Raw genomic sequence first — 12,262 nt, forward strand, 5'->3', positions numbered from 1 at the left:
TAAAAGTTTTCATACTTTTGAAAAGAATATTGACGCACTGTAACAGTGTAAAAACCAGCAGGTGGGGCTGTGGTTTATACTTTTCAAAGATAGAGGAACATCAGATTGGAGATCCAATGTAATTCAATTAAATCATGCTAGATTAGGAAGATAACCCGAGGAACAGAAAACAGATGTCAAAAGACAGTTATAATACATTTTGAAATAAATGTAAAGTTTTGTAGGGTATGGAATCTCAGGAATGACAAATGTCAGTCAACAGTTATCTGATGTGTAAATATTTCTAAAAGGATATTGAAATATAAAAAAGTGTTTAATAATTTCCTTTGCCTTATATTAGCCAACAAAATAATTTATTTTACACTTCCATTGATTATGTACACACCCTTTATATTTTTCAACACCTCACTTTTACTATTTTCTCTGGCCTAGCACAGTTTAAACATTTATATATTTCCTATTTTTCTCAAGCGACATTTCCAATTTTCCTCTTGTAAGATATCACATTTTCCTTATACTCAGTAAGTATTTTTGAAAATATGATTTTCAATTCAAATTTGGCCAAAAAATGAAATTTAGAAATGTTTTAGAAGTTGGTCTATTATGACATGGCAAAATAATTCATGTAACATTATACACTTCATGATGATGGGGAATTTTAAGATATCAACACATTTTAAATAAACTATACATTTTAGGAGTTATGACTTAAAAATACTTTCTGATGGCACTATTTCTGGGCCACTTCTATTCAACATTCCACTTGTCCAGGCAGCATGGAAATTATGAGTTGCTTCTCTCTCCTAGCAGTTCTTCCAGCTTTATGGGGTTTTGGCAATTTCTTGGTCACAATCTTGTTCCTTAAAAGTTAAAGTCGACCATCAGAGCTTCTGTCCCTTACTGAACAACTATGCCTCCAGGTTATGTCCATCCAATTTCTCCTCTATGCCTAGTTGTTATTATTATTATTTTTACTTAGAATGAACAATATACAATGACTGTTAGTTTGGGATTATGCTGAGCTGGTGCTGACTAGTATTGTCTATTCTGGGCTGTCACTTCTCACTACTAGAGGGCAGTTACTGAGGTTATGGGTCAGGTGGTGGTTAAGGTGATTATAGTAGCTATTTTTCATAGTTACCATTTTTTACAGGTCCCTGGGCTGTAAAAAGTCTTCCTCAGCAAGTTCCCCGAATTATTTTCAGACCTTGTAGTCATGGCAGATAATATCAAACTTTTTGGTGACTTCAGTATTCATTCAAACTGTTCATTCATGACATTCAAAGGGGCTTTGGAGCCATAATTGACTCTGATGATTTTGTCTAACCTGTTTTGGGACCTATGCACAGCCACAATCACACATTGGCCTTTTTTTTACCCTTGGAATAGATATTGTGGATATAACTGTTTTTCCTCAGAACACTGGAATATCGGAGAATCATCTTATTACATTCACGTCACGTCAAAAAACCTGAAAAAAAAAAGTTTTAGGCCCAAAGAAACTGAGATTTGCTGTCAGATCTCACCACAAACTTCGATGGTCAATAAAAATTACATGCTGAGGTATTTTCTGGGACCAAGGCAAAGCTCTCTCTGATTTATCTGGTGTCTTGCAGAATCTTAGGAGGACGTGAGTACTTGGACCATGCCACAGTACTACCTGGACTCACAACTCCCAGCTGTCCCTGTTCAAAGCCTCCTGCTTGTGTTTTCATATCTAATTGCCTGATGTTTCCTGCTGTCACTGCCCACAGCCCACAGCCCACCTGATCATCTCTGTCCTTGTCCACCTGGTTGTCCACCTGGTTGTGAATCTGGACTCTGCTTAAAGACTCTAGATACAGCCCACCTGAATTCATCGTATCATTTGAGTATGCAAAAACACAGGTAAACAGGTAGTAGGTATGCAAGGATGAATTCTTACCACGATAATTCAACAACATTTTAATGTCATTTTATGAATTAAATGGACACACCCAACCGTATATTTACATCAGGATATTATGCCATTAGTGCATCTAAAACATTTCCATCCATCATGCATCAAGTGGCCAAGGAAACATTGCAGTAGCCACCACAAAAGTATTTATTCCATTTTATTGCCAGGAGTTGTTGCTTCTGCTGGGACCTGGCTGACGGAGAGGGTCTTGTACTATCGGAGGTAGGCAGCCTGGGCAGATACTGAGGAGAAGGTTAGTTGGTCACTTAGTTGGTCATGTTTTGTGTAGCTGGACTCCTGGTCTCTGGACTCTGATGCTGAACCTCTCTTTTCCCTGTAGAATCTCCTGCAGAAGCTCTCCACCTGTGGCAGCTCACAAAACGTCTCCACTATCACCAACAGACAAACCAAACCTAACAACAGGTACACTGACACAGAGGGAGAAAGAAGAGAATGGGGGAAAATGAGATCGATCCAACCTAATTTACATTGACTCTGGAAAGTATTCAGATCCCTTCACTTTTTCCACATGTTAACATTTTTACATTTAAAAGTCCTTCACTGGTCCAGCCAAAGGCCGGACTAAAACCCCATTTTAACGTCTGTGGGAAGACCTGAATTTCGCAGTAAAAGAGGTAGAAGACCAGTGAATGTGATCCCTCCAGCATGTAAGGATTCCGTGTTCTGGTAGAGATGGAAAGGCTGTATCAAAAATACTTCTCAATGAAATGTCGACTACAGTGTAACCTATGCCTACTTGGCAGAATGATATCATGATTATTTGCATCAGTAACTTGGTCATTTGTTTTGCAAACTCTGCAATCACATGAACACTACCGAAACAGCTATTAACGGTTGCTTGTCAGAGCACACTTGAATTAAAGGCCCAGTGCAATAAAAAAATGTGTTTATCTTTCTTACTTTACTCTTATGATAATTTCATACTACAAACTCAATGGACATTTATTAGAATGTCCATTGAGTTTAGAACAAAATTAGAACAAAATTCAAAATTCATTGATCCCTTCTCTGATGGACATGAGACACTCTCTCCAGCAAAGCACCTCATGTCTTTCCTTATTTTATCAAGAATGTAGGATGCTGGATATGTTCTTGATAAAACTGACAGAGACTCCCCACTAAATATAGAATTTAGGCATACATACATATATATACATATTTTGAAGACCTCTACTTTGTTCACACCGACTCAATAGTTATTTTTCTGATTGCCTTGATGTAAATCACGTGTAGCCCAATCAGAAAGGATAGGGTACTACTTGGACTCACTGCAAATCCCCCAGTGCAAATACGCACTGCAAATTCCCCAGTGAACAGCATGCAACCAAACTAAGCCCCTTGCAATGTTTCAAATACAACTGTGAGAAAACATGTTAGAAGAATAATGGCTCCTACAAAAGAGACTGTAGGCAATTTTAGAAAATTCCAAATGGTTATTTAACGAACAGTACACTATTCCAGATACATCCAAGAGAGGCTTTGGACAATGCCAGTGACTCAGCTGTGAGTGAGTCAGTGAAACTACAAAGCTTTTTAAGGAATATATTTTCATCCCTGCATAGAAGACTACAATATGTGTAGCCCAGGCTATTTATGGATTGTAGACAAGGATATTGAAGACAAGGATCTCAGTTTTTCAATGTTAAAATATACTCTTATTTTTAACATTTGTGTAATATAAAAAATATAATTTTGCATCTCCAGTAGAACTACATATAATTAAATTTAATTTATGTAGAAAAAGAAACATCTTCCTAGATTATAAGTAAAATCGATTTGCCTTTACACTATGCATGTAAGCAATTGCTATGATAACACGCATGCTATGCTGTATTTAAAATACAGTTATGGGCTTGTGCAGTGGGCTGATATCTCAAATCTTCTATGCACATTCCTATGTAGAAGAACATAAATGTTCTGTTGTTCAGCATTTCATGTGTAAAAGGAATTGTCAAATTAATCCATCACAATTATTTAGCAATCTCTTATAGACAGTGCCAGGTACCCTAGCGCTTGTCAATCTGTAGAAACTAGTATCCACCCAAACACCGTTTTGAAAAGCTCACCTCCAGGGCTGAGGAACAAAAGAAACTACAGCTCCTGTCAATGAAATGTGCCTGACTAGATAGCATGCAATGTCCTGGCAGACAGGAACACCTTTGTGATAATGGTTCTGTTGAACCAGGGCAATCATATCTGCTTGGTGCTAGTGTGATCACGGAATATTCAAAACACAAAGGCCACAATAATTACTGTAACCATGACATATGAGACAGATGCCAAACTAATCACATAGAAGAGACGAAAACACAATTTGGTTTTATAGTGTTTGGTTTGTGAATTCTCTTATGTGCTTTTGCTTAGGTGTCGAAGCATATTGCGTACTTTGTTTGTTCTGAAAGATTGTATTACACATATTAGTGTTATTGTTTTTAGTGTCATTAAATTCCATGCACAAACCCTCCAATTCCAATTGCTTACTGAATACCTTAATGTACTATAACAAGAATTGTGCATTTAGGTGCTTGATTTTCAACTTCTACCATCGCTGAGGTGTGAAGTAAAACAATCTCTGGAATCTATTGTTGCATTGTATTAAGGCAGGCGATCAATCTTGCCTTTTGTCGTATCTTTGACTAGGTGAATAGTGAGGGCTGGGGTTATGGTTAGGTTTTGGTTGTTTACTTACATGTAATAGCTAACTTATGAAGCGTGCCGTAAGAGTCGGGAACGGTGCTGTGAGTTTCTCCAGGTACATAATCTCCAAGACCAATCGTAGTGAGGGACATGAAGCAGAAGTAGAGGGACTCCAGGTAGCTCCACTGTGGCTCCAGCCTGTAAAACACAACCGCTGGCAGGAGGAAGAGGAGCAGTGCTGCAATGAAGGATAGACATGCTGCATGGGTGGCAGCTAACGTTGGTTTGGACACGCTCCACCGCAGGTGCAGGTACGCCACAGGCCGGTGTGTCACCACGACCATTACCCTCTGCACCAGGGCAGAAAGGAAAAGGAGCGTGGCAGGGATTCCAAGGACAGAATAGAACAAACTGAATGCCTTTCCTCCATCTGACAGTGGTACATTGTGGCCATAACCTGCAACAACACACAACGCAATAACTATAGCCAGGAGGCTGACAGGCATGCTCAGGCCCATTCAGATTCATCCACTTACTTTATATTACTATGCGGTATTCAAGCAATAAGGCATGAGTGTGTGTGGTGTATTGCCAATATACCACAGCTATGGGCTGTACTCATGCACAACACACCACACATAGCCCTGATATATCGGAAATATATCACAAACCTCCCAAGATGCCTTATTGCTACTCCATACCATTTACCAATGCAATTGGAAGAATAAAACATACTGTGATATAGTTTCATTATTTCATTGTTGTCTGGTAGTGACATGGCTTGAAAACTGAGTTTGGATGGCACTGAATTCAACATTAGGCAAAAATGAACACTTGGATTTGGAAAATTCAGTGTTCGCAAATCCAAGTCTGAATAACATTCCATTTAAACATTGTCTACTCCACTGGTTGTTACAACTGGTGGTTCATTTGATGGTAAGAAGGTGGGATATATATATATATATATATATATATATATTGAAACAAAACTACCCAGGCAAATCTTGTAATGACCAAATTGTAGTTTTAAAGAGATTGTCTTTTCACTTGGAGGTTTGGAGTAAAAACAATATTTCACATCATTATTAATGATCATTTAAAAAGTTAATTATATTTATTCTCTTGCAATGCCATGCACATTAGCCACATGGTGGTCACAGATGAGAAAGCGACTGAACATTCTAAATTTGAAAACACAATCAACCATCAACCCACAGTATGTGATGTGGCATCATGAACATTGATACTGTACATCTCTTTACAAGGAACAATGATCAAAACTTGCACTATACTGAATAATTTTACTCTGGTGCAGATTCGATTTCAATGAAGCATAATGTTCTTAGAGAAACACCTTCACAAAAAATAAATGTGCCAAATAATGAATAGCATAGTAGTGACATGAGAAGATATTTCTCTCTTAACAGATTTTCTCTAGTTTAGCATATTTTGATTACTAAATATATTCATATTTTCTACCAGATCCTTATATTTAAAAAGTTAACTTGAGTGAATCAACAACACAAGATGTGTTCTAAGACAGAATATGACACCCAAAGTACCCCTGTGAAAAAAATATTGCCCCTTTCCACTTAATAACTGGTTGTGTGGGAAAAACTTTCATAAAATAGACATTTTATATGTACATTTCCTAAATATTGAGACTTTGTAACATAACACTATGTTTTTTAAACCTACTTTTTATACTTAAAAGTCTCCCACCCATATACATTTGGTCATCCTGGAAAAGTGATACGAATCTGAACACAAGAAAAGTTTATTTCATTTTACATTACTGTGGATATATTGCTTCACGTTCCTACTGTCAAAAGAAACAACAGTCGTAACAACTTGTAGAATTATTTTATTGAATTTCATTTAACATTCTGGCCTGTATAGAGATCATGGTTGGAAACCCTGGGAGATTCATTCTAGAAGGACATAATAGGACCTTGTGTTACCCATTTTGAAAAAACATGAAACATTTTATAGCCCGTTTTTAAATCACACTTGACATAGACCGCACCCACCCACACCTAGCCTACCTGTAGTAGTCAGAACCGTGCTGGTAAAGAACAGAGATGAAGTGTAGTCCCAGTTGCTTCCGCTTGCGTTACCGAGCATTGACACTCCGTAATGATTGGCATCCAGCGCGCGGGTCAGAAGTTTATCGAGTTGTTCGTTGGATATGCACAGGTTTTCCCGAAGAAAGTCCCGTCGGACAATCTCCAGTTGCTCGCGCAACTGGTACTCATGTGGAAGCTCAATAACAGAGAAAACCCATGCCCCCAATAGCAGGTAGAGCGCATAGCCCAACATTAGAAATGTAAGATTCACCTCTGATGGATATCGTTCCACAAGTCTTGCGCACTGGTGGAACATTCTTAAAAGATTTGAATGTCTAACCTAACTTACGCATGTTAGCGATGACGGTTTCTATCTATATATTATGTCCTGATTGTGTGATGATAATTTTCTTCGTCGTGTCTCTTTCCGACGAAGTTAAGGCGACGCGCGACCTGTCCGGAGGATGGGACGCGTGACGTCGCTGGTTCCAAGCCAGTTTGGTTACACAGGCGTGGATGTTGCAGGTTAGGGCAGCCTGATAGCCCAGGTTTACGCAGTATAACACTGAATCGCAGTTTCGGCTGGCTACTTCGTCTGATCTGCGCTGATGTTCTGAATTCTTTTTTTAAGCCATCAATTAATTTATAAATTCAACATAATTTACTGTAGTAAGGCATTGTTAGCTAAAATGATTTGTAAAGACCCAGTACAGTCCATAACTAAATTGTTCTATTTATTCTATGTTTCAACTCTATAAGATTATGTTAACACCTTTATGTGTTGCTTAGGTGTGGTTTGGAAACGAAATCCTAGAATGTCTGCATCTTCCATTGGGATTGAAATGTTTTTCCCTACTTGACATCACAAAAATTGATTTGATTATGAGCATACTTCCTAATTTAGCCTAGAACACTTTTTTTGTTTTTTTGTTGCTAAAATATATATTTTGAGCAATTCCTACTGGTAAATCAAGGGGGGTCGGGGAGTGCAGTACCTATAGCAAATAGAGTTAAAAGAAAATGCAGTTAAGTGAGTCACAAATGTGTAGAAGCTTGCATAACCATAGCACCAGATATACTGTTGAATAAAAACCCAGAGCAAAGACGAATCCGCAGCTACCGCCTTTTATGTATGTCCAATCCTAACACCTTTTTCTTCCCACACTAGAGGGAGGCACATCATTATCTATAGACGTTGTTTTGTGATGACAAACTTGAAAAGAAGTGTATGAATTCACTTTTAAACATCTTTCAGTTTACATTCGCATCAGCAAATTGAAATAACACCATCTACCACCTGTAGATGGCACGAAAATTTTAACAATTAAAAACATGCAAATATATATATTAAAATATATTATTATTATGTACTGTATGTAACTATATTAATCTTTATCAAAATGTTTTGGAAGATACATTTTTTTAGAAAGTATTTAAAAAACAGCCAAGTGGTAATCCATTTTAACCTTTATTCCAACAAAGTCGTGTGGAAACCTAGATATCCTTTTCAAATGAGTCCTGCTGAATCCCCAACAAATATGCATATTATATATGAAATGCAATCAATACACAGTAAAAGTTGCTGTAGTTTCTCTGTTGTTTCCCCAATTTACCAAGACACCATAAGATGACAGAAAACACGTTTAGCTACTCCTTTGTGAGCAGGTTTTACACAGCTCTCTGAAGTTGTTGAAATTGACTGAAGATAGACCGGGTATCTTTACGTTTTAAAAACGTATATAATGTTGAATGTGTGATGCTACCTTTATTAATAGCAGCACGCATGAAGTTGCTAGAAACAGTAAAGTAGATGTAGAAGGCAGGAAAGGGAAACGAGACATTTTAAAACATATTTTACATTGATCATATTACATGAAATCATCCTTTTCCAATACTTTTTTACATTTTCAGTTTAGAGCCTGATGCCAGAAACTGGTCTGTGTTGCATGAATTATATATTTGAACGCGTTTGAGCATGCAATAACCCATTGTTTAATTGAGCGTTTTTTAATAGATTGGAGAATCAGCATTTGCTGCCTTTGCGTGAGATCATCGCACTTGACCAAAGGAGATTGAATGCCTTCGGGGTTGTGGTAGAATAGATGGCGCATGCGCGCAAATACAAGCTCAAAGCTTGCGATGATACAGGATCTACTTGAAGGCATTCTTGATGAATCGTTATCATGAGCTTCTACATACCACAGACGTATCATACTTGTCAAGAATATTTCACTTTTGCGACCAGCTTTCATAAAGCTTGCAGCCCTGAACGACATCTCCCGACAACAGAATGCACGGGGGGAAAAGAGGTTTGGTGGCACCGCAGAACACTTTTTTGGAGAACATTGTCCGGCGCTCAAGTGGTAAGAGTTGGCTCTGCCATTAGGCTAAATGTATAAAATGCATGTGGTAACTAGTTTACAATTTACAAATCGGTCTAATTTCGATAATATCTGTCTTGGGAATAACCAAATACAAGCCGAATTGCCAGCCTGATATACTGTATTTGTTTTTGAATAAGCATGGTCTATGAATAAAATGAGCACTGCTGTTTTTGGAAAAATCCAAGACACCCTCTGTTGGCAGTTTATATTGCATACAGAAAACACATGTGCCACCTGTTAAACTTAATGCATTCGCTAGAAACAGCAAAGAAGATGTAGAAGGCATTTACTAAACTGTTGTTGTGTTATTATTTGTTATTTTGTTACAGTTGTCTGTTAAGTGGGGTTACAGGATTTACGTTCTCGCGCTTTGAATATCTTTGGGTAGCCAGTGGCTAAGCATCTCCACTCGTTCAGGAGGGATTATACATATACTTCGTGTAGGCCTATTGACAGATTCTAAACGTTGATGCTAACATTTTGTGAAATATGTGAAATTTGTTTTTAAGGTTGTCTTTCACCTGAAATATAAATTGGTTTTAAATCACAAAAATAAAGTCATACAGTATCTGCGCAACTTAATTTTATATACGCTATCTGTAATCCCATCACACAATGCTGAGCTGACAGTAAAAAATTAGGCTATTGCATTTTAGGTGATGTACAGTGAACTCAAAAGTTCGAAATTTCAGCACTTTAAATTTAAATTTATAGCACAAGCTATTTAGGTAAAATGCAGACTGTCAGCAATATTTTAAGGTATTTTCATCCATAAATGGACGAAACATTTAGAAATTACAGCAAGTGCATGGCCAAGGGAGTATAACCTGCTGCTTTTTCAGCCCAAACTATCCTCTCTTTCACCACGTTCCTGTCCATTAACGCCTTAAATTAACGCAGAAATTATATCTTTAATCAAGAAATGACAGCACATGTAGATAGTACCCCCGTTTTAGGGTACCAAACATATTTGGAAATGTTAACATTACAGAATGTACAATAAAGTTGTCATGTTTAATAATGAGTTACATACCCTGCATTATGTCCACGACCAATATATATCACCAGATGTTGGGTATTTTCCCCGGTGATGCTGTCTTCCAGTCCTGTACTGCAGCCATCTTGAGTTGGCCTGTCAATAACTATATATATTTTTTTTAAGTAGAGAAAGTCCTTGGTAGCTATGGCCGTGTGTTTGGGGTCATTATCCTGCTGCATGATAATGTGTCATCCATTGAGTTTCGAGGCATTTGGTTGTATCTGAGCAAAGATGTTTCTGTACATTTCAGAATTCATTCTGCTGCTTTCATTAGCAGTCACATCATCAATGAAGACAAGTGAACCAGTTCCAGCATGCATGCCCAAGCAATAAAGGCCATGGCACACTGCAGCAAGTGTAGACTTTGCATCCACTCCAATTGCTAACTCTCTTCATGTTGTGTTTTGAAGACCACCCAGGACTTGCATCGAACGCTTAGCATTTTGTCTTGTTGAACCGCTAGTTGCTAGAATCCAGCTCTGAACCCTAAGGCTCATATAGGCACTTGGTTCGGATTAGCTATTGTAATGTTAACACTACTTCTCAGAAGGGAGCAATGTGTAGATGATCAGTTTTGCACACGCATCAAGAAGACCCCCCTCTTCTTACTCTTATTGACTTTTATTAGCATTTTATTCTCCCGTTTTCTGATTTGTTCAGAACTGGCACCAAGAGACTAGCAATTCAACAAGACGAAAAGCGCTAGATGCTAGGCGTGGTAGTGAACAAAACACACCATGAGGTAGCATAAGCGTCAAGTGGTCACAAGGTTGACAATCGGTGCAATTTGTGATGACCTTAAGGGCTCCGGAACACACAGGTTCTTCATTTGTGCTCAGACGCGAAAGCAATTAGCACCTCGTCACGGTTAGCGATTGACACTGACTACTTCTCAGCAGAGAAGGCCACTGTAAAATCCATGAGGAAGGAGGAAACATTCCATTGCAGACACTTTGGTTATTGTTCCTGCATGGTAGGTAAACAGCAGATGGAACAATCAGCTTTTTATGAGCAAAACAAGCCAAATTGAAAGTCACATCCTCCCAGAGCATTAGTTTTATTGTACCAAATGTAAAATATTTTCTCTTCTGCCGCTCGCTATTTTCACTTTATCACTTTACGCTATGTCATTTTATCTTCCTAATTTGTCTTATACAGTAATTTCCACAAAGCCATCTCCCAATTTTCTGATTCCTACTGTTTCTCTTTTCTGTCGGTTTTCCACCTTCTAGTCCAGTGGTATTCAAATCTGTACCTCAAAGCCAGTTCCACTCAATTTCTTTTAAATGCAACCCTCTAATCAGGGACTTATTTAGACCATCCATTTTTCTCCATCTTTGTTTCTTACTGAATTTATCGACTTAGACCTTTGATTTGTCTTTCTATCTTTCAGCACACCCCTTCTATTTACTGTAACACACCAGGCGGTGCTGCATGCTGACTATGTCTCATAGCTTTAGTGAGGGTTCTTACATAAGCCCTAAGAACAAGGAGCTGTTCTCTTCTGGATGGGGAGAGATGGGCAGTGGTGCCAAACAACTGAGGCCTACACTCGAACCCACACTCCAAAACCGCGTCATTCGATGCCCCCAGGTCTGAGGGCTGGGGATTTAAGGGCGGTGAACAGCTGTCACAGTACGAAAACAACTCTCAATAAGCAAGTTATTTAATATGCCTGATAAAAAGGAGAACCCTGGCTTCCCCTCTATTTATATTTTAGCAAAAAACCCTCGAGGTGAGACATCTTGTCTCAGCTTTTGGAAAATGTCTCCATGTCAGTTGTACAGCACACAGAACAGGCAACAATGGGTACAGTGGAGGTGCTTTGCAAAATGTTACTTGATAAGTGCCCTGAAGTGATACATGAAATCAAAGGCAGTGAGCAAAAGAGTCAATATACTATATGTATGGTTTAAACCTGCATGGTTGGTTATATGTGCGTGTGTTGGCTCAGTCGGAAATGACTGATTATGATTCTTCAGGGTAATTTAGTTATACAGTTCAAGTAGGCTCAAAAGTTTGCCTACCATTGGAGAATTGGTGATATATGTAATTTTTTAAGAAAACATGAGTGAAGAGGTAAAACACGTGTCTCTTGTTTCTTATGGGATTCACATTCAACTGTAGGTCATAACAGAATGGAACAATCAAAACAAAACATGGCAACAAAAAAATT

The 12,262-nt window shown here is 38.2% G+C and overlaps 2 protein-coding genes across 3 annotated transcripts in view; one reads left to right on the forward strand and one right to left on the reverse strand.

The window, feature by feature from the left end:
- Positions 1–1,981: 1,981 nt before the first annotated feature.
- On the reverse strand, positions 1,982–7,142 carry LOC105017646 (potassium channel subfamily K member 1). The gene is made up of 3 exons (XM_010882396.3): positions 6,643–7,142; positions 4,650–5,054; positions 1,982–2,367 (listed from the first exon to the last, which is right to left on the reverse strand). The coding sequence occupies exons 1-3, from the start codon at positions 6,977–6,979 to the stop codon at positions 2,153–2,155; spliced, it is 957 nt and encodes a 318-aa protein (XP_010880698.2). The 5' UTR covers positions 6,980–7,142; the 3' UTR covers positions 1,982–2,152.
- Positions 7,143–8,769: 1,627 nt separating this feature from the next.
- Positions 8,770–12,262, forward strand: part of kcnh5a (potassium voltage-gated channel, subfamily H (eag-related), member 5a) — a 44,575-nt gene continuing 41,082 nt past the window's right edge. The window contains exon 1 of one of the 2 annotated variants that reach the window (XM_010882397.3): positions 8,770–9,026. In XM_010882397.3, the coding sequence (XP_010880699.1) occupies positions 8,954–9,026 (73 nt within the window). In that variant the 5' untranslated portion in view covers positions 8,770–8,953. The remainder of the gene's footprint in view (positions 9,027–12,262) is intronic. The other variant, XM_010882398.5, reaches the window with a different exon arrangement.

This window comes from Esox lucius, chromosome 18 (genome assembly GCF_011004845.1).
Source record: "Esox lucius isolate fEsoLuc1 chromosome 18, fEsoLuc1.pri, whole genome shotgun sequence".
In the NCBI taxonomy this organism is placed as follows: Eukaryota; Metazoa; Chordata; class Actinopteri; order Esociformes; family Esocidae; genus Esox; species Esox lucius.

Coding starts and splice junctions, on each gene's coding strand:
- LOC105017646 (XM_010882396.3), bottom strand. CDS start 6,979: ATGTTCCACCAGTGCGCAAGACTTGTGGAACGATATCCATCAGAGGTG. Junction 5,055..6,642: donor CACGGTTCTGACTACTACAG/GTAGGCTAGGTG, acceptor GTGTTGTTGCAG/GTTATGGCCACAATGTACCA. Junction 2,368..4,649: donor TCATAAGTTAGCTATTACAT/GTAAGTAAACAA, acceptor CCTCTGTGTCAG/TGTACCTGTTGTTAGGTTTG.